Source organism: Eumetopias jubatus, unplaced genomic scaffold, assembly GCF_037043125.1.
Source record: "Eumetopias jubatus isolate StellerSeaLion01/CBP00866 unplaced genomic scaffold, mEumJub1_p1.0 scaffold_2, whole genome shotgun sequence".
Classification (NCBI taxonomy): Eukaryota; Metazoa; Chordata; class Mammalia; order Carnivora; family Otariidae; genus Eumetopias; species Eumetopias jubatus.
In genome coordinates, this window is record NW_028274808.1 from 59722262 (window position 1) to 59745720 (window position 23459).

The window sequence follows — 23459 nt, forward strand, 5'->3', positions numbered from 1 at the left end:
CTTCATTTCCTTGAGGACATTTCCCACTGAGCAGTGAGCCTACGCCGCTTCCTCTCCCGCGTGAAGACTACAAGTCCCAGCATGCAGCGCAGCCCTTCCAGGCCAGTCCTCGGCCGCCAGGGCTCTTTTACGCCCGCGTCTCCCGTAAGGCGCTGGGCCTGGTAGTCTGTGCGCGCTGACGTCGTTGCGTAGACGTCGTACTCTTCGCGCCTCCTCCCCGCCTACTGGGTGGCCTCAGTGCGGCGGCAGAAGGTTGCGGTGCTTGCTTTCTTTCTCTTTCTCTCTCTCTCTTTTTTTTGCGGGGGTTTGCGGTTTTTTTTGTTTGTTTGTTTGTTTTTTTTAGGAGACTGTGGTTTAAAAGCCAGAGAGAATCTGGAAAGGAGCCGCCACTCCTAGCCCTCTTTCCTCCGAGTTTGCGACTCCCCGGGCCAAAATGGACAAAGTCTGTGCTGTTTTCGGAGGCTCTCGGGGCATTGGGAGGGCAGTGGCCCAGTTAATGGCCCCAAAAGGCTACCGACTGGCCATCATCGCCAGAAATCTGGAAATGGCCAAAGCCGCCGCCGGTGAGCTCGGCGGTAGGTACCGAACTGGAGTCGTCCAAGTTGTGTGGCTGCAGTCTTGAAAGCCTGAAGTTTCTTCGTTTGAAAACGAGAGGGTCTGGCATTTACGGCTCTGAGGTTTAGCAATTAAGCTACCCGTGTTTAGGAGCACCCTGTCCTGAGTGTGGACACAGTTTGGGCAGATAACCCCTTAACACCCGGTTCCCCGCAGAGTATCCCCTGCCACGCTGCCTGCCGCCAAGAGCTGAACACTTGGGGTTTTCTTTGAGTCTTAGCAGTCTTGTGAGGCCCCATTAATTAAGCACCCACCCCGGAGGCTAGTGCTAACGATGCTGCGCTGTTTTGTTTTGGTGTCTGGAAGGAGGGAGACACAACAGTTAATTTTTTATGCAGGGTAAAGGGTTCCCTTGTGCCGCGAGGTCCCGGGGCGCCGCCCGGAGACGGGGCTGGGCGGAAAAGCAGGAAGAGTAGGCGTGTCAGGCTTGAAAGGCTCGCTGTAGTTTTCTTGAGGGCTGTTTTGGCCCCTGTGCGAATGCACAAAGCCGTGTTTCATAGACAAACTCTTTTGAGTACCAGCCGGTTTTGAGATACTCTTGTTTTGGCTCTCCTACATCCATTACCACTTAATAGGTTATTAAATTGTTTTGGTGGCTTCTACAAATGGAGAATCGAGATTTTCACATTCCTTTTTACTGCACTTAAAATCCATTTTTTTTGTTTATTAATAATGGATTAGTAATTGTTTTGCATTATTTTGCAAATTTAAGTCCCTTGATGGTAGGGAGAATTAGGATGAACGAAAAATGCCGAGACGCGGCAGTTTAGTTCCTGAAAGGCACAAATGCACTTCATTATGGGGGAGGAATTGGGAAGAGGCTGGGGATGCATTTGGAGGCTGTATCCTTTAACGTTACTTATTGGTTCACTCTAATTGTGCACATGGGTTGGGAAAATATTAGACTCTGTTTAGAGAGAAACGAGTTACAGAGCAGGGAGAATTTTAGTGACTGCTTCTTCCTGCTCCTATTCACTTCGATTATGTTACTGTCACAAAGGAGTGAGAAAGTGATTTTCCTTATGGGGGTCATCCCTAGCCATTAGTGTTTGCTGGAGTAGATTGAAACTTTTGGTTGAGCTTCGAGGGTTATTGTGAACCCAACAAGTTTTCAGATGAAAGCTGACATTGGGTCACAGAGGAGTCTTCTGGGCCTTTTGCTTCCTTGAATTATGTGTTCCATAAGCAATTGGTTTTGACCTACAAAGTGTGACTTCCCAGAAAGCTTACTGTTTCCAAAGTAATGAGGGTGTAATTTTAGTGTTAACTACTAGGTGAGGTCTGCCAGAAAATAAGCAATTGTTTAGTTTTCAAAAAAAATCTATATTTAGAGTATTAAAATGATATATTACTGAATGGAAAATGCTTTTTTTGACGTGTATTCGTTTGGTATTTAAACATCTTTACAAAGTGGGCATTTTAAAAAGGGGAAGTAACAGTTTTTAGTAAAAAGTTTTTTGTGTGTGTTTTTTAGTTTTGGCATTTTTTCTTTTTATAGCTTCCTGCTTTGTAATGGTCAGGCTTGAATAATAGTTATTGTAATATATGTGCCATAGTTAAAAAAAAAAAAGTACAAGATCCTTAGGGTTTATTCTCAGGACTAGGAAACCAATTTAACAAAAACCTAACAGAATTAGACATAAATTTCAAAAAAAATATAAAACCCAGAACACTGTTGAATTCAGTAGCATGGGGTCACCGTCAAAACCAGAAATGTTAGATGAATCTTACAAAGCCTTATGAACACAAAAAGGCCTTCCTCCCATTTTTTCTTGATTAAAAAAAGTTTTAAGATTTAATTCTGTAGTATTACTTTACTTCTTACTCCCCATCCACCCCCATCTCAGTTTTATTGGACTGAACTTGAAAGCAGGAATCCGTGACATAATCATCTTTAATCTCTAGGTTCCAGTAATCACAGGCTTAGCTCATAGTAGATGCTTAACAAATGTGTATTGAATAAGTTTTAAATTGAAGTTATAATTTATAAGTAATGCTAATTAACTTTGTTGTATAGGAGATCATTTAGCATTTAGCTGTGATGTTGCCAAAGAGCGTGATGTTCAAAATACATTTGAAGAGATGGAAAAAAATTTAGGTCGAGTTAATTTCTTGGTAAACGCAGCTGGAATTAACAGGTTGGTCATAAATTTAAGTACATTTCCTGTATTTTTTTTTCTAATGTATTTTTGATTGGTATGAGTAAATATATTAACGTGCTGTACCTCTAATTGGAAGAAAATATGTATTTTAAAAACATGTATTTTAAAATTTGATCTATCTATACATTCTTTTCTTTTATATTGAGATATCAGTAAGGGTACAGTTCGATCAATTTTAACATTGCAGTACACCCATATTGAGCTATAGAACTTTTCTAGCACTCCAGAAGGCTCTCTTCAGTTTCTTCCCAGTGAATACTACCTTATAGGTAACCACTATTCTGACTTCTGTCACCATTGTATAAGTTCATGAACTTAATGGTATTAGAGTAGGTATTCTTGTCTTTTTAAAAGATGAATTTAGGATAATATTTAGAATAGTATATTTTCTTGCTAAACGGGGCTTACTGTATAATGGCAGTTGCTCAGTTCATTCAAGCTATTTTGGCTGCATGGCATTACTTTTAGCAGTTAGGAATATTTGCCCCTGAACCCTGCTTCTGGGTATATCTGTTCTGGTTTATCAGTTATTTTAATGCCCCTCAAATCAAGTTTAAAATGGGACTCTCTAGGTATTCTAGCTCACCTATATTCCTAATCCTCTATTTTCAGTTAAAATGTTATATATTTCTTGACTTTTTGAATTTGTTTTTATCCCATTTTTTATTTATATGCTACTGTTTTTTGTTTTGTTTTTTTGTAGGGATAGCCTTTTAGTAAGAACAAAAACTGAAGATATGATATCTCAGCTTCATACTAACCTCTTGGGTTCCATGCTGACTTGTAAAGTTGCCTTGAAGACTATGATTCAACAGCAGAGAGGGTCTATTGTTAATGTAGGTGAGTCTTCACCTGTGAAATTAGACTTATAGTGCCATAAAAATATTTAATTGACTAATTTAGAGTTTATTCACGTGTGAAACAAATGAAATGGGCCTTTTTACTATATGGAAAAACGACTTGATTAACCAATTACTGGGTAAAATAGGAATCACAAATTCACATCTCTCTAGTGGTCAAGCAGATGTTAATTGAATGATACCATCAGGTATTAGAAAAATTTGATATATGACAAATGATGCCTAGCTTTGGTAACCAGAAGCCATGTGGAGTGGCAGCCACCACTTGGATCCAGTGGATCGCTGCTGTGCACAGATCTGGTCTCCATTTTGCCAGCCATTTGACATTTTAAGAGAAATTGGACATCCTGATTTGCATGTGAAACCTGATATTTAAAATACGGATAAGGGGGTACCTGGGTGGCTCAGTCGTTAGGTGTCTGCCTTCAGCTCAGGTCATGATGCCAGGGTCCTGGGATCGAGCCCCACATTGGGCTCCCTGCTTGGTGGGAAGCCTGCTTCTCCCTCTCCCAGTCCCCCTGCTTGTGTTCCCTCTCTCGCTGTGTCTCTCTCTGTCAAATAAATAAATAAAATCTTAAAAAAAAAAATATGGATAAGGAATTGAAAAATTTTTGGTGGGGACTAAAAAATGATCTCTACAGCTGTTGCATGTGTCTCTAATAAATCTAGTACAGAGGTTTAGGAGGAAATTTTCTTAAGGGAATAATCTTTTCAATTTTTTAGAATGAATGTAAGTAACCCCTAGTCTTCAGTTCATCTGACTCATGGGGCAGATAAACCATGTGGTATGTGCTTATAGACGTTAAAATGCAAAATGACTTACAATTCTATTTCAGTTTGGTAATTTGAAAATAGCATATCATCTGTCTTTTAATTTTAAATGGTAATATCTTAAAAAGCCACACAAGGGGATTGCTGCTCTATTAAATGGCCCTGTTTTTTTTTTTTTTTGGACCCTGTTGTTTTTAATACAGGAAATGGCTTTCCAAGCCAAAATGTAGGGTTTTTCTCTTCTGAAAATGACAAAAGAATACTGTGCTCATAAGAATTAGAACATTTTTGACATTTACTCTTAAAAATGTAAGAAATGAGTTTTCTTAAAAAAAGATTAGTAAATGATTAAAAAGTAAAAGATTAGGGGCACCTGGGTGGCTCAGTCATTAAGCGTCTGCTTTTGGCTCAGGTCATGATCCCAGGGTCTTGGGATCGCCCCGCATCAGGCTCCCTGGTCCGCGGGAAGCCTGCTTCTCCCTCTCCCACACCTGCTGCTTGTGTTTTTGGTCTCACTAACTCTTTCTCTGTCAAATAAATAAATAAAATCTTAAAAAAAAAAAGTAAAAGATTAGTCGACCTTTGCCTTCTAACACAGCCAGGTAATGATTTTGGATTCTCAGAAGCTGGTATACTGGCCTCTGTAGACCACCCGATAATGTGGGTATATTTGTTTAACTCTAAAATATCCCCTTTTTAGATATATTTAAAAACCCACGTCAGTCCTTTGTGTACATGCAAAGCTTTTAGAATTGTGCTAAAAGTAAATAAAAATAAAAATCAGAGAATCTTTTTACAGAAAGGACTTCTTTAAACTGCTAGAAAGTTCATTGATTATTTCAGAAGTTAACAGTTATTGACTAGATGGACAATAGTGTGTGGCATGAACTAAAGCTTCCTATTTGGCCTTCCATGCCCATATTTTTCTTTCTTTTTTGTGTCTCTCTGGATTTCTTTCTCCCTGATACCCTTTTTTTGTCTATCTGCGTTTCCTCTGTCTGATGTTTCTTTTCTCTCTCTGTGCTTCACAGTTCTCTTCCTCTGTCATTCACTGGCATTTCATATATAAGGCAGATATTTTAATATTGGACTTGATTATAATATAAAAAGTGTTTGGGATGTTTTCCTAAAATAAAATTACTTTTTCAAAGGTTTTGTGAAGTTCTTGATTAATTTTTATATCATAAGTACAGATCACTGGTGCAGAAAATCACTTCCCCATTTCCGTTTTGCAAGAATTTGTTTGCATACAGTTGATATTTGAATTAGAAATTATTCTTTCATATTCATATAAATGAGACCACCCAAGAATCTTTAGTGGTCAATACAAGTTATGATACATCATTGAAGGTAACTAAATTGCAGTTTTACAAAAAGTTTATAATTGAACCTTTGTTAATTTTGACTGATGGTAGTTCAAATTTAGTGAGATTTGTCTTCAGATGAACTATTTTTTTAGGTGGAAATAAATACCTCCTCATCTCTGTGTTGTAGAACCATAAAATTAATCAGCGTTTATCTGACTTTTTCTGGTTTTAATCTCTTCCTACTGGAAGACTTTATAAATACTATAGGACTTTAACCATGTCTGACAAACTCAGAGAGTGGGTTTCTTTCATTTAATGGATCAGTTCTCAAGCCCCTGCCTGACATTTGAGGTTTTACATAAGCTTCTTTCAGAACCTGTTTTTTGTTTGTTTCTGGAGCAGACTCAGACCCTAAGTCTTACTACTGAAATGATAATGGTTAGAATTCCCAATTTTAGTAAAGAACAAGGTAAAATGGTTTGTGCCTTGTTTGTTTACTGTAAATTATCTAAATATTCAAATAACCCATTAGTTGGTTTGAATTTACTTTTGTTTTATTTTTTCTAGGAAGTATTATTGGTTTAAAAGGCAATTCTGGCCAGTCTGTGTACAGTGCAGGTAAAGGAGGAGTAGTTGGATTTTCACGTGCTCTTGCTAAAGAAGTAGCAAGAAAGAAAATTAGAGTGAATGTAGTCGCACCAGGTCAGTGAAAACTTTCTTTTTTTAAAAATTGGAGTATAGTTGACATACAATATTATGTTGTTTCAGGTGTACAATATAGTGATTGAAAAATTACATATATTACGAAACGTTTACCATGATAGATATAGCTACCATCTGTCACTATATAAAGTTATTACAATATTACTGACTGTATCCCGTATGCTGTATTTTCGATCCCTGCGACTTATTTATGATTGGAAGCTTGTACCTCTTAATCTTCTTCACCTATTTTGCCTATCCCTCCATCCCTCTCACTTCTGGCAACCATTAGTTCTCTGTATTTATGAGTCTGTTTCTGCTTTTTTTTTTTTTAAAGATTTTGTTTATTTATTTGACAGAGAGAGACACAGTGAGAGAGGGAACACAAGCAGGGGGAGTGGGAGAGGAGAAGCAGGCTTCCCGCTGAGCAGAGAGCCCGATGCGGGACTCGATCCCAGGACAATGGGATCGTGACTTGAGCTGAGGGCAGACGATTAACGCCTGAGCCACCCAGGCGCCCTGAGTCAGTTTCTGTTTTTGTTGGTTCATTTTTAAGATTCCATGTACAAGTGAACTCATGTTATTTGTCTTTTTCACTCTCTTATTTACTTAGCATAATACTTACCACTTAGTGGCAAGAAGATTTCATTCTTTTTTATGGTTGAGTAATATTCCATTGTGTGTATATATCATCTCTATCTATTCATCTATTATGGATGCACATTTAGGTTATTTCCATTTCTTGGCTATTGTAAATAATACTGTGTTAAACATGGGGCATATATTTTATGAATTAGTATTTTTGTTTTCTCTGTACAGATATCTAGAAGTAGAGTTACTGGGTCATATGGTATTTCTATTTTTAATTTATTGAGGATCCTCTGTACTGTTTTCCATAGTGGCTGTGCCAGTTTGCCTTCCCACCAATGGTGCCCAAGGGTTTCCTTTTCTTCACATTCTTGCTAACACTTGTTATTTCTTGTCTTCTTGACTCTAGTCCTTCTGACAGGTGTAAGGTGCTATCTCATTGTCATTTTAATTTGCATTTCCTCAATGATTATTGATGTTGAGTATCTTTTTATGTATCTATTGGCCATCTGTATGTCTTCTTTGGAAAAATACTGATTTCAGGTCTTTTGCCTATTTTTTAATGGGATTATTTGGGTTTTTTGGTGTTGTGTAAGTTCTTTATATATTTTGGATATTAACTCCTTATTGGATGTATCGTTTGTAAATATCTTCTCCCATTCAGTAGATTGCCTTTGGTTTGTTTTTTTTTTTTTCCCTGTGCAGAAGCTTTTTAGTTTGAAGTAATCCTAATAATTTTTCTTTTTGCTTTTGTTTTCCTTGCCTGAGGAGGTAGATCCAGAAATATATTTCTAAGACTAATGTCCAAGATATTATTGTCTGTGTTTTCTTTTAAGAGTTTTATGGTTTCAGAATACACATGTACATCTTTAATCCATTTTTAGTTTATTTTTATGTATGATGTAAGAAAGCAGGCCAGTTTCATTCTTTTGCTGTCCAGTTTTCTTAACATGATTTATCGGAGAGACTGTCTTTTCTTCATTGTATATTCTTGTCACCTTTGTCATAGATTAATTGACCATGTAAGAGTGGATTTATTTCTGGGCTCTCCATTCTGTTCCATTGATATATATGTCTGTTTTTGTGCCAGTACCATACTGCTTTGATTACTGTAGCTTTATGATAGAGTGTGAAATCTGGCATTGTGATACCTCCAGCTTCGTTCTTCTTTCTCAAGATTGTCTTGGCTAGGGGTGCCTGGCCTGGCTCAGCTGGTAGAGTGTGTGACTCTTGATCGTGGGGTCATGAGTTCAGGCCCCACATTGGGTGCAGAGATTACTTAAATAATAGATAGATAGATAGATAGATAGATAGATAGATAGATAGATAGTTTTGGCTATTTGGGGTCTTTTGTGAGTCCATATAAATTTTAGGATTTTTTGTTTCAGTTCTGTGAAAAATTACTATTTAGTATTTTGATAGGGATTACTGTGGATAGTGTGGATATTTTAACAGTTCTTCTAATCCACAGCATGGAATATCTTTCCATTTTTTGTGTCATCTTCAGTTTCTTCATCAGTGTCTTATAGGGTTCAGAGTATAGGTCTTTCACCTCCTTGGTTAAGTTTATTCCTAAGTATTTTATCCTTTTTGGTGTAATTGTAAATGGGATTGTTTTTTCATTTTTCTTTCTTCTAGTTCATTATTAGTCTGTTGAAATGCAACAGATTTCTATATTCATATCCTGCAACTTTACTGAATTCATTTATTACTGTTAGTAGGTTTTTGGTGGACTCTTTAGGGTGATACATATATGTATATGTGTGTGTGTGTATGTATACGTGTGTGTATATATGGTATGTCATTTGCAAATAGTGACAGTTTTACTTTTTTCTTTTTAAATATTAATGTACTCCTATGGCTTTGTGCAATAATAGCAGAGATTGTTCCTGTGTTTGTAAGTACATCAGCATCATCAGGCATTTCTGAGTATCAGAATAGGAACATGGAATTTTCACTGTTACTAAATTCTTGAGTAGTGAAATATGTGAGGGCATGACTATGTCTTGACAGGACTTGAGTGGCTACACCTGTCTACACTGCCAGTCTCTGCACTACCCTCAAGGAGGAGGCCAAGAGTAATACCAGGCTGTTTTGCTTGCATAAACCACATTGCATTTTTTATTTTTTTATTTTAGAGAGATGGGGAGTGAGGGAGAGAGAGAATCTTAAGCAGGCTTCACACCCAGTGTGGAGCCTGATGTGGGGCTTGATCTCATGACCCTGAGATCATGACCTGTGCCAAAATCAAGTTAACCAACTGAGCCAGCCAGGGGCCCCCACATTGCATTTTCTAGTAAATGATTACTCTCAAACTGAAACCACAAGAGAAACTTCTCATTTAAATATCAGTTATAAATTAAGAACTCTTAAAAGTTGAATGTAAGAATTTCAAATTAGGTTGGAGGGTTGGATATTGGTAACATATCCACTAGTTGAACTCCAAATTGTATACTTCTGGAGAACTATTTCCGTTTTAAGTGTCCTTCTCTCTTCTTGGAATGTTCCATTGATTTATTGCTCACTGGGATACATTTGCTAATTAATTTAGACTTTGTCAGTGTCAAAGCAGAGTTTTCAAAGTAATGCGTATATTATATAAATATATTTATCTTATGGAAACAATACTTCTCTATATTTAAAAATATTTGAATAGGCCTATAATATAGTATGCTTTTAATAACAGTATAGACCAGAGGAAATGATCAAACAAGGCTGCATATGTGATGTCATTTGCACATTTCACCAACCAGTCATGTACAATAACTGACATACTGATTTCTCCAGAAAGTCGGTATTTAGAAAAAGAATTGCCAGGGGTCACATGTTTGTTTTCAAAATAGACAAGATGCCTTTCTCTGGACCTTATTGTACCCTAGAGAGCTATCCAGGATTCATGTTAGAATTTCAACACAAAGAAAAATTTGAAGGATAAAATTTCACAGACTCAGGAGGAAGAAACACCTTTTTAGAAATCAGTCTATGAAGTAGCAATATTTTAACAGTGATTTTATCTGTAGTTGTCTCTTTAACGAATGGATGGGTGCTTTGACGCTCATTGTGTGAATGCATGGGAGGAAGAAAGTGGAGGACGTGATAACAGAAATAAGACTGAATACTCTGACACCGGAAAGTACTATTATATATGCATGAAGCACTGCTTAGAGAAACTAAGGTTTCTAAAACCAGACATATGTTGGAGTGGCCAATGATGAAGATGACTGTTTAATAGATGTGGCTGTTTAATAATTTTTAATAATTTAATAATTTTCAAAATAGTAACAAAGTCACAGTGGGAAGCTTATAGTAGAGCTAGCTTCCTGGAGGAAATCTATGAGGAACACTTCTTGTTAAAGATGTAGGAAAAACCAAGCTAGTAGAGATGCAATTCACTTGTAGTACAAAGCAAGTTTGATTTGAGCTAAGTGCACAGAAATCAGAGACTTCTCAAGAAGACAAGTAGGATATTATTGTGCATGTGTCCTTTTATTGTGCTTACTTTGGGCATTCCTCGTGGCTTGAAAACACTGATGGATTAAATGGGATGCAAAACCAATGAACTTGATCTGTCAGTTATAGATAATTGGAAAATATTAAAACAATGATTGGAATTACAGTGTAGCTTGCTAAAGGCTAAAGAAATTTTCCAATTAACTTATGCTAAGGCTTTTAAAGTAAATTCAAATATACAACTTACAGCTGGTTTGTTGGTCTTCAAATTAATTGCCTTGGGGCACCTGGGTGACTCAGTCGGTTAAGCGACTGCCTTCAGTTTGGGTCATGATCTCAGGGTCCTGGGATTGAGCCCCACATCGGGCTCCCTGCTCGGCGGGAGGCCTGCTTCTCCCTCTCCCACTCCCCCTGCTTATGTTCCCTCTCTTGCTCTCTCTCTCTCTCTGTCAAATAAATAAAATCTTTAAAAAACAAAAAACCCCAAATTAATTGCCTTAAATTTTAAACAAGTTCTGTTCCACTCAGTTGTTGTCTGTACTCATGAACACAAAGCATTCTACAAGTCACTAACTCTTAGAATTTCCTTCTTCAACTTACGTTTTCACAGTGTGCTAAGTAATCTGTAGGACAGAGGAAAATAGGATGAAGTGTGAGTGTGTTGATACAATCTTCAAGACAGTTATAAAACCAACTTCTACTTAGACCAAAATAAGAATACAGAATTATAAGGGAAAACTTTTGCCAAAGCTTGTCTTGAAAAGGTTGTTGCTCAGTTTGAGAAAGGGGCCATGTTTTATTTTTTATTTTCTTTTTAAATGTTTTTTAAATTTATTTATATAGAGAGAGTGAGCATGCGCAGAGGGAGGAGTAGGAGAGGAAGAGAACCAGACTGCCCGCTGAGTGTGGAGTCTGATGTGGGGCTCAATCTCATGACCGTGAGATCATGACCTAAGCTGAAATCAAGAGTTGGATGTTTAACTGACTGAGCCACCTAGGCGAGAAAGGGGCCATGTTTTAGATGCTTCTCTGTTATGATCTACAAACGTTATGGGACCTCCTAGAAGTGACTGAAACAGTGCAGCATATAGGCGTCTATCAGAAGACTCAGTGCTATGCAGTGTGTTTAGTTCACAGGATATAAAAGCAGTTAAAATTTCTTTAAAATACCTACATAAAAACATATTAAGTTTTCCTCATGAAATGCAAAATATTCATAACTGTACATCATTCTTCAGCCAAAATAGGGCCAGAAATGTCAAATGTGCAAGTATTAATTGCAGTGACTTTCAGATTAGTTAGAAACCTTATCCAAGTGACATTCCAAAGTATACAGATCAGTTAAACATGTATAAAATTAGTACTAATCCAGTTAGAAATACAAAATGAAATGTATGCTGCCTCAAGTATCTGGGATTCCACAGATTTACAAGCAGACCGTGTGACAAAGTAGATTCTAGTTTTAAAAAAACATTATAGTTCAATATTTAAAAAATCTCTAGAAGTCCCACAATAACATCAAAAATCATTTATCTGGAAATTAGAGTTCTTTGTGATTCATCAGTTCAGCAGAATGTAGGTAGTATAAACAAAAGTTTAACTTATCAAAGACATGAGATCATGGCATTATAAAAAGTAGAAACTGTCTTTGGACCAAATGGATATTAAAAAAAAAAACCAAAAACATACACAAAACCTGGACTAGTTAAGAGGGTGATAAAAATGTGCTAAAACTCATATCTATAGTATCACTCTTTGGTGTGATAAAAATTTGGGTTAGGTATTTACTTGATTTTTGAATGAAATGATTGTTTTCATATACCTCTGCCAGTTAGCCATGGAATCTTTGTCCTACTTTACTGTAGGTATTGAAGAATTGATTATCTCTACAGAAAAGACCTTTTGGTTCATTGGTTATTTGTAAGAGTAGGCTGGCGTAGACCTATGCCACCTTTCCATTTCAAGTCACTGATGGTTCCAGCTTGCGTGCTGGGATTGCTTTGTTGGTTGGTTGGTTGGTTTATTTGAAAGAGAGAGCACCGGCAGGGGGAGAGAGAGAGGAGACTCCCTACTGAGCGGGGAGCCCGATGTGGGGCTTGATTCCAGGACTCTGGGATCATGACCTGAGCTGCAGGTAGACGCTTAACTGACTAAGCCACCCAGGCACCCCTGGGATTGGTCTTTTATTTGGCAGTGATGCTAAACTAGCAGGGATTAGGGAAATGTCAAAATGTCCTGATAACCTTTGTGCTCTGTTATGTGTCTTCATCTCAGTTAATTGTTCAGTCACAGAGACTGGCTAAATTCAAGCATTCCAAATCCATGAACACTTGATAAATGACTCTGGTTTAGATAAAACCATTTTAGAGAGAAAAAAAAAAAAAAAGAAAAAATAATCCAAAACTTGTACTGTCCTTTTGACAGTGCTTTCTGTTTGTGTATGCTTATGCAACCTGACTGATTTTAATGTTACCCTAGTTTAGCCATATATAGAATAGATTATTTGTGATTTGGGGCTTTATGTATTTGCTTCCCTCTGTTAAGGGATTGCAGTAGTGTGGGTGATGAAGAGTTAATTCTAGTTCATGATTTAAAAGCTAGATGATTTAAGGGTAATGCACATGTTTCTAACTCATAATAACTCAGCAGATTTTCTGGACTTTCTCCTATATGCAAGGGTTCCAAAATTATAAAAAATGCATAAGATATTCTGCTACAAGGAGCTAAATACAGTGAGAAAGACATATAAAATAATTACAATGCTGTATGATGGATGTAAAGTAGAGGAACATATATGATGTTATGGAAACACTGAAGAAGGAATGTTTAATTTTGTCAGAGTGAATCAGTTGTCAAGGCAACAGGCTAAATAGTGGGGAATCCAGTTTGTCTACAAAGGGAAGTTTTAGGAGTGTTAATGGAAGTGTGGTTGTATAGCCTTTCTTAAAGATCTTACTTTCCAGTACAATTTGTATTACAGGAAAAAAATTGCTAAAAATGTGGTCGTTTCATAGGGTGACCTTTATTATTGGCCATATATATTTAGCAGGATTCATAGTATGAATATGCTTTATTGGTCAGAAGCAAAGTGCAGGTTGAAATAGAAGAATTAATTGATTGTATGGATTATTTATTTTTGGTAGTAATTTCAAACAGTTTCATCACCAGATCTTTTAATTAGAACCGACAAGCCTCAGAATTAACGTTTCTTCTTATGTCAGTTTTCCTGGTCACCTTCAAATGGAGTTTCCAGTTAAGGAAAACAGTTAAGCAAATCATAACAGGAAAATCAAGAAATGGGGAAAATAATAAATTAGGCTATTATTCACTGCCTAATGTTACTGACTTTTTAAAGATCAATTAGTTACTAAGCTTTAGTATTCAAATATAAAATAAATTTCGCATCATGGATAAATTTTACTGATTGGGAAATACTGAATATGAGAAACAGAATATTTGATAAATTGAAACTGTAGTGGTGCTTGGGTGGCTCAGTCGGTTAAGCATCTGCCTTTGGCTCAGGTCATGATCCCAGGCCGAGCCCCACATCGGGCTCCCTGCTTAGCGGGGAGTCTGCTTTTCCCTCTCCCTCTGCCCCTACCCCTGGTCCTTCTCTCTCTCTTTCTCATTCAAATAAATAAATAAATAAATAATACAATAACCTTTAAGAAATTGAAACTATAATGGATACATTACTTTAAAAAAATGTGTTCCCAATAGATAGTTCAAACACAGTACTAAATTCAGAAGTACAAAAAGGCATAGATTGAAAAGTGAGTCTTCTCTCCCTTAATCATCTAGTTTCTTTACTCCAAAGCAATTACTGTTAATTAGTGTCTTTGGTATTTCATATACAAGCCAATAAAATGTGTGTGTGTATGCATATAATATATAAATATACATCTGTGTTTATTTATATGAATGTATAAATGTATATGTAAAAAGAAAACAAGTTGTATCATACTATTCAGTGTTCTGTATCTTTATTCATAATACAGTTTTTTGGAGTTGATTCCATATTATTCCACATAGAACTACTTTACTTTTTAAAATAACAGCTTTATGGAAATACAACTCACATATCATACAATTCACCCATTTAAAGTATACAATTCAGTAGTTTTAGTATAGTTACAGAATTGTTCTATCATCACCACAATACATTTTAGAACATTTTCATCATCTCAAAAGAAACCTGTAGCCTTTAGCATTCACTCTCCCTTTCCCTCCAATCTCCCCAGCTTCTGGCAACCACTAACCTACTTTGTGTCTCTGTAGATTCCCCTATTCTGGGACAGTTCATATAAACCAAATCAGACAATATGTGGTCTTATGTGACTGCTGCGTTCCTTTTCATGGCTGAATGAAAAGACAGTAATGTCTGTCTTATGGGTGTACCATAGTGGATTTAATAACTGTTGCCTCTTGATGGGCAGTTAGATTGCTTCTGATCTTTTGCCATTACAATTAATAATGCAGTGACAATACTTGTATGTAATTTATTTTGTATATGTATGAGTATAATGAATGTAATTCTGGGAACAAAACTGCCAAGACTCAAAGGGCATATGCATTTTAAATTTTGACAAATAGTACAGCATTGCATTTATTTCTGTAGGGTACCTTAGTATCCACATCCCCCACCCCCCTTTCTTAAGTTGAAGAGCTTTTATGTTTACTACTTGGAGAAAATATTGTTGATAAATGTTTGCATAAGCTTGGCAGCTACTCAAAACAGGTATTATTCTAGGTTCTTTTATGTGCTATTTGGTACGGAGTTGATTTTTCACACTGCTTCCCTGTACACTTTTACTAACACAATATTAAGATATATGAATTTGTTCTGGTTAAAATTTTGGTCTAGTTTTTGGCAACAGCCTGTTCTCCTTTAAAAAAAAATGTCTGGGTTATTTCAGTTCTTTCTCTATACCAGAGAATCAAAACCTGAGCCAGCAGATGTATCAAATAATATACATCCTATAAATGTTAATATTGGTGATAGGCTAAAATCCTGGTGTCTTATTTAATAATTTTATTTTTTTAAAGATTTTATTTATTTATTTGAGAGAGAGAGAATGAGAGATAGAGAGCACGAGAGGGAAGAGGGTCAGAGGGAGAAGCAGACTCCCGATGTGGGACTCGATCCCAGGACTCCAGGATCATGACCTGAGCCGAAGGCAGTCGCTTAACCAACTGAGCCACTCGGGCGCCCCTGGTGTCTTATTTAAATATATGGTCTATGTTGTATATAAAAGCTTTCAAAACTAAAATAGTGATCAATTAATATGGAAGTGAAATGCTATTTATATAGCTAGCCAAAAAAAAATGGGTAAAAGAAATACATTTTCTGTAGAATTTATCAAATATAAATTCTTATTAAATAAGAACCATGTACTTTTATGTGGAAGAGTATATCTGTACCTTTTAATTTATTATTATTATTATTATTTTTAGGGAGGGAAGTAGTAGGGGTGGGGCAGAGGGAAAGGGAGAGAGAGAATCTTAAGCAGGCTCCACACCCACCGCAGAGCCCGACACAGGGCTTGATCATGACCTGAGCCAAAACCAAGAGGCGGGCACTTAACTGATTGAGCCGTCCAGGTGCTCCTATTGTACCTTTTTAAAAAAGATATACTGAGTGTGTTGTCATGTATGTGGAAATAAAGTAGAAGTATCCTTGTTTTAAGTTGAGTGCATGTCATTTCAGTTATTTATTTGTTGGTTTAAGGTTAAGGTTTGTTTCCAGTTGGAAACCTCTAATTGTCCAAGTGATCAATAACATCATTTGTTGGACAGTGGCACCTACTGGTAGTTTATAATTTTCATAGCCCAGCTTGAAAGACATTGTAAATACATACATAGTGAAGTGAGTAGGAGAGCAAAATTTCCAGAACTTTATAAATAAAGTGACAGAATGATATGGAAGAGAGTCCTATTAGGCCAAGGAGAGAGCACAAACTGGAGAGCAATACAAGCACAAAAATGAGTATGTGAAATGTTTAAGGACTGCTAAAATCTCTGCTCAGGTCCTATGATATCTGATAGAGAATCCAATAGGCTGTTTATATGCAGTGACCTGGGTTGCCAATATATTTATAAATGGGGATCACATGGTTTATGAGCTATAGCATAAAATGACATTGAAATTTGGTAGGCCCTGGAGTCATTCGAGATTAGCTTCACATTTTTTATCTGATTTCTGATAAATTTGGTAAAGATTCACATGAGTTTTTTGGGTGCCTGTGTGGCTCAATTGGTTAAGCGACTGCCTTCGGCTCAGGTCATGATCCTGGAGTCCCAGGATCGAGTCCCACATCGGGCTCCCTGCTCAGCGGGGAGTTTGCTTCTCCCTCTGACCCTCTTCCCTCTTGTGCTCTCTATCTCTCATTCTCTCTCTCTCAAATAAATAAAATCTTTAAAAAAAAAAGATTCACATGAGTTTCTAAAAGCTGCAGATAGATTTTTAGGGCAGTAAATTTATTCTGTATGATACTGTAGTGGTGGATATGTTACATTTTATGTTTGTCAAAACATAGAACTATACCAGCCAAAGGGTGAATGCTAAGGTAAACTATGGACTTTACTTAATAACGTATCAATATTGGACCGTCAAATGTACCACCCTAAGGCAAGCTATAAATAATTGGGTAAAATAGGGGTAATGTGATAAGGGAGTATATGGGAACCCCCTCTATTTTATGCTCAGTTTTTCTGTAAACCTAAAACCACTCTAAAAATAAGTCTATTAATTAAAAAAAAAAAAGCTGATAATGTTGAGACCCAAGCTGCTCTTGGGTCTTTGGGTATGTTCTTTTTTTTTTTTTTTAAAAGTCAGGACCTGTTTCTTTATTTTATTTTATTTTTTTAAAGATTTTATTTATTTATTTGATAGAGACAGACAAAGCGAGAGAGGGAACACAAGCAGGGGGAGTGGGAGAGGGAGAAGCAGGCTCCCCGCCGAGCAGGGAGCCCGATGCGAGGCTCGATCCCAGGACCCTGGGATCATGACCTGAGCCGAAGGCAGACGCTTAACGACTGAGCCACCCAGGCGCCCCTCTTTGGTTATGTTCTTGGTCTATATATCAAACATCATAATCAAAGAAGAAAAGCCAGTATTGGTGAATTAATCCCTTCCTTTCAACTTGGCCTCTGATGCCCACTTCATTTTAGTCTTTCTGTCTAGCGTTCAGGGTTGGCTAGCAGCTATCCCATGAGGATTGTCATTATAATTATCTGTTCATAGACCTGGGGAGAATCTGTGGCAGACTTCCCCTTGTGAAATAACACCCTTATCTTCCAAGCTTGAGCAGTGGAGGGAGAATCTTCAAGTGAGGTGGGTATCTGAACATCATGATTCCATTGCTGGATTCAGATGATACCTCTCCTCAAATTTGACCTAAAATGGACACAGACTATGGCAGGGCTGAATCTAGGCTGTAATGTTGAACAAGACCTTATCAAAAGCTTCAAGGTATTAGCCTTTATTCCATGTTTCTGGCTTATTTGGTTGTTCTTTGGAAGAAAATAGTCTGTCCTCATGGCCTATACCTATGTGGCATAAGACTTCTTTCCATCTCAGTGGAATTGTTCTTAAATGTGTCTCACTGTCTAAATCTCTCTTCCTGTCCAAGGTTTGCGTTTCTGTACCTCATGCTCTGTTCTAGACCTGCTTTTTTTTCCAAGGTGGAAATGCCTTCAAATGGCCTCTCCCAGATGTGTGGCCTTACTCTTTGTCTCCAAAAGGACAAACATACCAGGACTGACATCCACCCAAATCTGTTTCTTTCTGCACAGAATGAATAAAAACCTAGATTAGCATCAGTGTTTCCTGAATTGGAGCTATTCTAATTATCCACCCAGCTACCAATGTAGGAACTGAAGGTTCTTTTAGGGGAGCTCACTTTCCTAATCTTCAAGGAAAGTTGTCATTTAATGAGGCATACTTTTCATCTTCGAATCATAGTTTTGTAGAGCTAAAAGACATCTCAGGGCTCCATCATTTTCAATCTACTTCACTTATTTTATGATACAGAAACAGTCATACAGTTTTAGGTAGTACATGACTTTGCTTGGGTCTTAGCTTTGATAGTATTAGCAGAGTAGGGAACCAGAATCTAGTTTAATGTGTCCTAATCCAGTGGTCTTTTTATCACAAAATGCTGCTTTTGAGAAAAAGTCCCCAGAACCAAAAAAGCTCACCGGAAGTTGAGCCTGGAATTCGCTAACTCATCGTTACATGGTCTTTCTAGCAAAAACATTTTTACTGTAGTTTTTTTGAATTTTTTTCTAAAAAAGTTTTATTTATTTTAGAGAGAGAGAGAGAGAGAAAGAGCTGGGGGAAGAGCAGAGGAAGAGAGAGAATCTCAAGGAGACTCCCTGCTGAGTGAGGAGTCTGATGCGGGGCTTGATTCCACGACCCCAAGATCAAGACCTGAACTGAAATGAAGAGTCGAACACTCAACTGACTGAGCCACCCAGGCACCCCGAGTTTTTTCCTTTAAGATTAAAACACGTTATTGATTTTCTGCTGAGGGTGTTGAGAGTTAGTGGGGAAATATTTTATGCCAGTTTTGCCAGAATTCAAAACAACCTTAGAATAAAGTAAATGTATCATGAACTCCTTGAGAAGATAATGTGATCTTTAATGTTACATTCATAATTTTAATTAATTCAGCTTTTTGAATATGTGAGATGAGTTTTTTTTCCCCCCTAATATACTCTGAGGTATTTTTGAAAATAAGTGTGTCCAAAGACATAAAACTTCGGATATCAGGAAGTCCCATGATAGTGCTTTTTAAGGTAATTGGATTGCCTATTGGTTATTATGACTCTTCACTGTAGATGAGGTTGCATTTACAGTTCACTTGAAATTCTGCAGAGGCTGGTCATCCAGTGTTGTTATTATCTGCAGCATGTACTTCTCTTTATTCTTGCATTCCTTCTGGCCATCTCATTGTTCTTAAAGATGAAAGGGATTGAAGTAAGTGGGGTGGACTTTTTAAGTAAATGTGGTAAGATTTAATGGCAGAGGAGGTCATATTTCACAATGAAACACACAAATAATGTAACATTGTTTTCTTATTCCAGGTCCTCATTTCAGACAATCTGAAGTTAGTACTGTGCATCTTTTTCAATAATTATTTATTTGAATACCAAAATAACATGTAGACAATTTGGAAAATACAGACAAGTACAGAGAAGAAAGTAAAAATCATCACTTGTAGTAATAGTATTTAGTGATAGTCACTGTTAATATTTTGGTGGTTGTTTTAGTCATTTGTGTGTGTGTATATATATATATTTTTAATGGGGTTATAATGCATTTGTAACCTTTTTAACATAAATGTACTTCATAGCATCATTTTTAATAGCTGCATATTGTTCTACTGTGTGGCTATACCATGATTTCTTTAAATAGTTCCCTTTTGAAAGACATTCAGCTTGTTTCTAGTTTTTCCCTAAGAAAGCTGTCCCTGTTGTAGGCTTCATGATAGAAAAATCTATGACATTTCTCATAAGACTTTTAAGAAACTATTTAAATATTTATAAGTGAAACCTAAGGCAAAGAGAAATTAAATAATAACATAGTATTACATAATAAACCAGTGACCTTAGGTTAATTCTTTATAGAGTATTTAGTTCACATTTATCCTGATACTTCAGATGGCAGTGTTTTTAGATTAATTTACAGTTTAAATTACAAATGATTTAATTTTAGTACAAGCCAGTCTGAAAACTGTTCTTTTTTTTTTTGAAAACTTTTCTTGAGGTTGCACATTAATCTTTCACTTCACATGTCTTTTAGTCCATGTATTTTTCATGACCTTAAAATTAAAAAAATCTTTTTTATTTCATGAGGATTATTTGCTCTCTTTAGAAGTTTAAATGATTGAGTAGTGTACAGTATACTGATTTTGTAAGTTGACTATTTTATTGGTAATATGTATTTGTCTCAGACTAATCTCACTAGATTTTCTTAATAAATTTATAGTTTTGGCATATATCTATTATATGAGTCATTTAGAATTGGTTGTTTAATATATTATGTGGTACTTTATACCACAGAACCATATACGTTAGAAAATGTTCTCTTTAAGCTTCATTTCATTTACCAATGCCATGTTAAATTTTGAATTTTCAGTATATACTTGCACCAGAATAGGATCATTCCATAAGATTTTTTTCTTATGAATATTGGGAATACTGGTCTTTCTGATCATCAGTTCTCTTAGCTATAGCAAACAAAACTAATTTTTGTCAGACCTGCCAAATCAGTTCATGTGACCACCTTTCTTCCCTCTAACCCTATTACCCCTCTGCCCCCAATGAAGTGAAAATTACTTCTTTGTGGTAGTTTGTGTATAAGGGTATTCACCAGATGACATTTTATTATATTTAGGGGGACAAGTGAGTGTTTCTTCCATAAACTACAGGTTCCCCAAGGAATGGAATTTTTATTCATGTTTGTATCTACCCACTTAATATTGTGCTAGGAGTTGGGCCAAATATTTGGGAATCAGATGTTTTGGTGTTCAGTAAATGTTCATTGAATTAAATTGGATAAAAATGTAGACTTGGTTATTTGATTGCTAGCAGAACTCTATTTCCTAAACAAGTTAGTTAATCTCAAATTTTCAGGAGCAAATTTATATTTATTTGAAATTGAGCAGATGGCTTAGTGTCTACCCTTTTCAACTAAATAAACATTTCTCTTTTAGGATTTGTTCACACAGATATGACGAAAGACTTGAAAGAAGAACATTTAAAGAAAAATATCCCTCTTGGGAGGTTTGGAGAACCTATTGATGTGGCACATGCGGTTGTGTTTCTTTTAGAATCACCATATATTACAGGGCATGTTCTGGTAGTGGATGGGGGATTACAACTCATGATATAATTTACAGATTATTCAGTTATAATAGTGATTATAATCAAGGGCACACTTTGGCTATTGATTTGACAGTCATACCTACATGGGTGACATTTGCTCATCAGACCTATTGATGCTACAAATACTGATTTTCATCTTTATATGAATATACCTGAAAAGAGCAGTGTGTGACCATTTGTGTTTTCTAAGTGGTATGTACCTTATAGGCTGTAGCAATTTTAGTATATAGACATTTGCAAGTGATATAAACAGACACTATTTTAATTTATATATTTTGTCTCAAAGGTAGCAAAAATTATATGATCTAATTGGCATGAATTATTTTATTCTATCAGTCAAAATTCTCTAGAAGTTAACATTTGGGCCATTGCTAAGAAAGGAGTATTTTAGTTGTCAGTACTTGAGCAGTCCTGCCAGTTAAACATTGTATTCCTTTTCCATATGCCTTAGAAGATCGATTTTTATATAGGTTGAAAAAAATTATCATTTTATTTGGCATGAATTTAGAGTCTGGTTTCTTTGAGTGCATTATTCCTGATTAAGCCGCTGGGCAAAATAATTTACAAATGCAAGTGTGGTATACTTGACCCATTCTTTAGAAATTCTCAAAGATGATGAAGATTAAGCCTTAAGGTTTTAATATCTGGAATAGGAATAAGCTGAGTTCTTATCAGCTTGGGAAATAGAAGTAGTTTTTTTGTGTGTGTTTAACCCACAAAACACTCAGTTTAGCAAACTACTTAAAAATAGTATAACAAATAATGACGTTTTAAAAATTAAGATTATTTTGTATGAATGAATGTAATATGATTTTTACCCTAAAACTTTGGAAATACTTAATTACTAGTGAACAATCATAAATGATAAATAAATATGCAGTAACAATGAGTAAGATGTCTTCATAAGGAACAGTTAAAGCATTACTTATAAGAGGAAATATCTGCCTGAGAATAGAGGTAACGACACAAACTAAAATATCAGGCAACATTTATTTTGCATTGAACTCTTTTGCATTGAACTCTTGTGGGGAATAATGTGATATTTTACATAATGTGGGGGATAATGTCACTGGATTCATGTTGATTTTTATTATTTATCATTTCAAAATGTTTTAAATGTTTACTGCATTTTAAAAAGTAATCTTTTTACAATTTTATTGGAGCTGAACATTATTTTATGTAAACAGATTTAATTTTATATTGCAAGTCAGTGCAAAGGTGTGAAGAGGATATACTAAATAAATGCAATGTGATAAAGGTAATAAAAATAAAAAAAGGTAATAAAGTCAGATCTAAATTCTACATCAAGCTTCCTGATTCCTTAAAAATTATTTTAGGGCACCTGGGTGGCTCAGTCGTTAGGCGTCTGTCATCGGCTCAGGTCATGATCCCAGGGTCCTGGGGATCGAGCCCCGCATTGGGCTCCTTGCTCAGCGGAAAGCCTGCTTCTCCCTCTCCCACTCCCCCTGCTTGTGTTCCTGCTCTTGCTATCTCTTTCTCTGTCAAATAAATAAAATCTTTAAAAAAATTTGTTTTTAAATTTATTTTCAAAATCTTAGAGAAGTCTATTTAAGAAGTGAGAAAGTTATTTAAGTGTGAGTAAAACGAGTATTATTAATCAAACTGTTTACTAAATGCAAGCATGGTAATATATAGGATTTATCAGGCATTAACAGTTCCAGGCACATAAAAGAAATGGAGCAGTTGGGGTGGTTTCAAATGCTGTAGCTGATGCTTTTAAGGTAGGAGAGTCTGTGGAGACAGAGTAGGCCATTTTTCTAATGCTGCCTACCTGCATGCCTTTAGCTACCTGCATTTCTTCATAACATCCTCCTCAGGTTTGAATTTCCTTCTCCAGATACCTCATCTTTTGAAATCATCAGTGAGGGTGATTTGGTGATTAGGAAGAAAGCAATATATTTCACTGAATTAGTGACATTAAGCTACAGATAGGTTTAACCTTTAAGTGTATATATTTATACTTTAAGAAATAAAACCTTTTTAACTGATACACCTCCCTCACCCAGGCCATATCAAAGTAGTAGAATATGGGAAGAGATTTTGAAATAGGTAAATAAGCCTTCACTATTCCACTGCAGGTGAATTCACTTACT

The 23459-nt window shown here is 36.2% G+C and overlaps 1 protein-coding gene across 3 annotated transcripts; it reads left to right on the plus strand.

Moving 5' to 3' along the window:
- Positions 1-230: 230 nt before the first annotated feature.
- CBR4 (carbonyl reductase 4) lies at positions 231-22841 on the plus strand. Of its 3 annotated transcripts, none has more exons than XM_028104435.2 (5): positions 231-575; positions 2633-2753; positions 3481-3617; positions 6283-6417; positions 21174-22841. In XM_028104435.2, the coding sequence occupies exons 1-5, from the start codon at positions 434-436 to the stop codon at positions 21350-21352; spliced, it is 714 nt and encodes a 237-aa protein (XP_027960236.1). In that variant the 5' UTR covers positions 231-433; the 3' UTR covers positions 21353-22841. The 3 variants fall into 3 exon arrangements, with proteins under 3 accessions (XP_027960236.1, XP_087877136.1, XP_027960237.1); XM_088021010.1 differs by lacking the exon at positions 21174-22841 and adding an exon at positions 18766-19704; XM_028104436.2 differs by lacking the exon at positions 6283-6417.
- Positions 22842-23459: the final 618 nt, after the last annotated feature.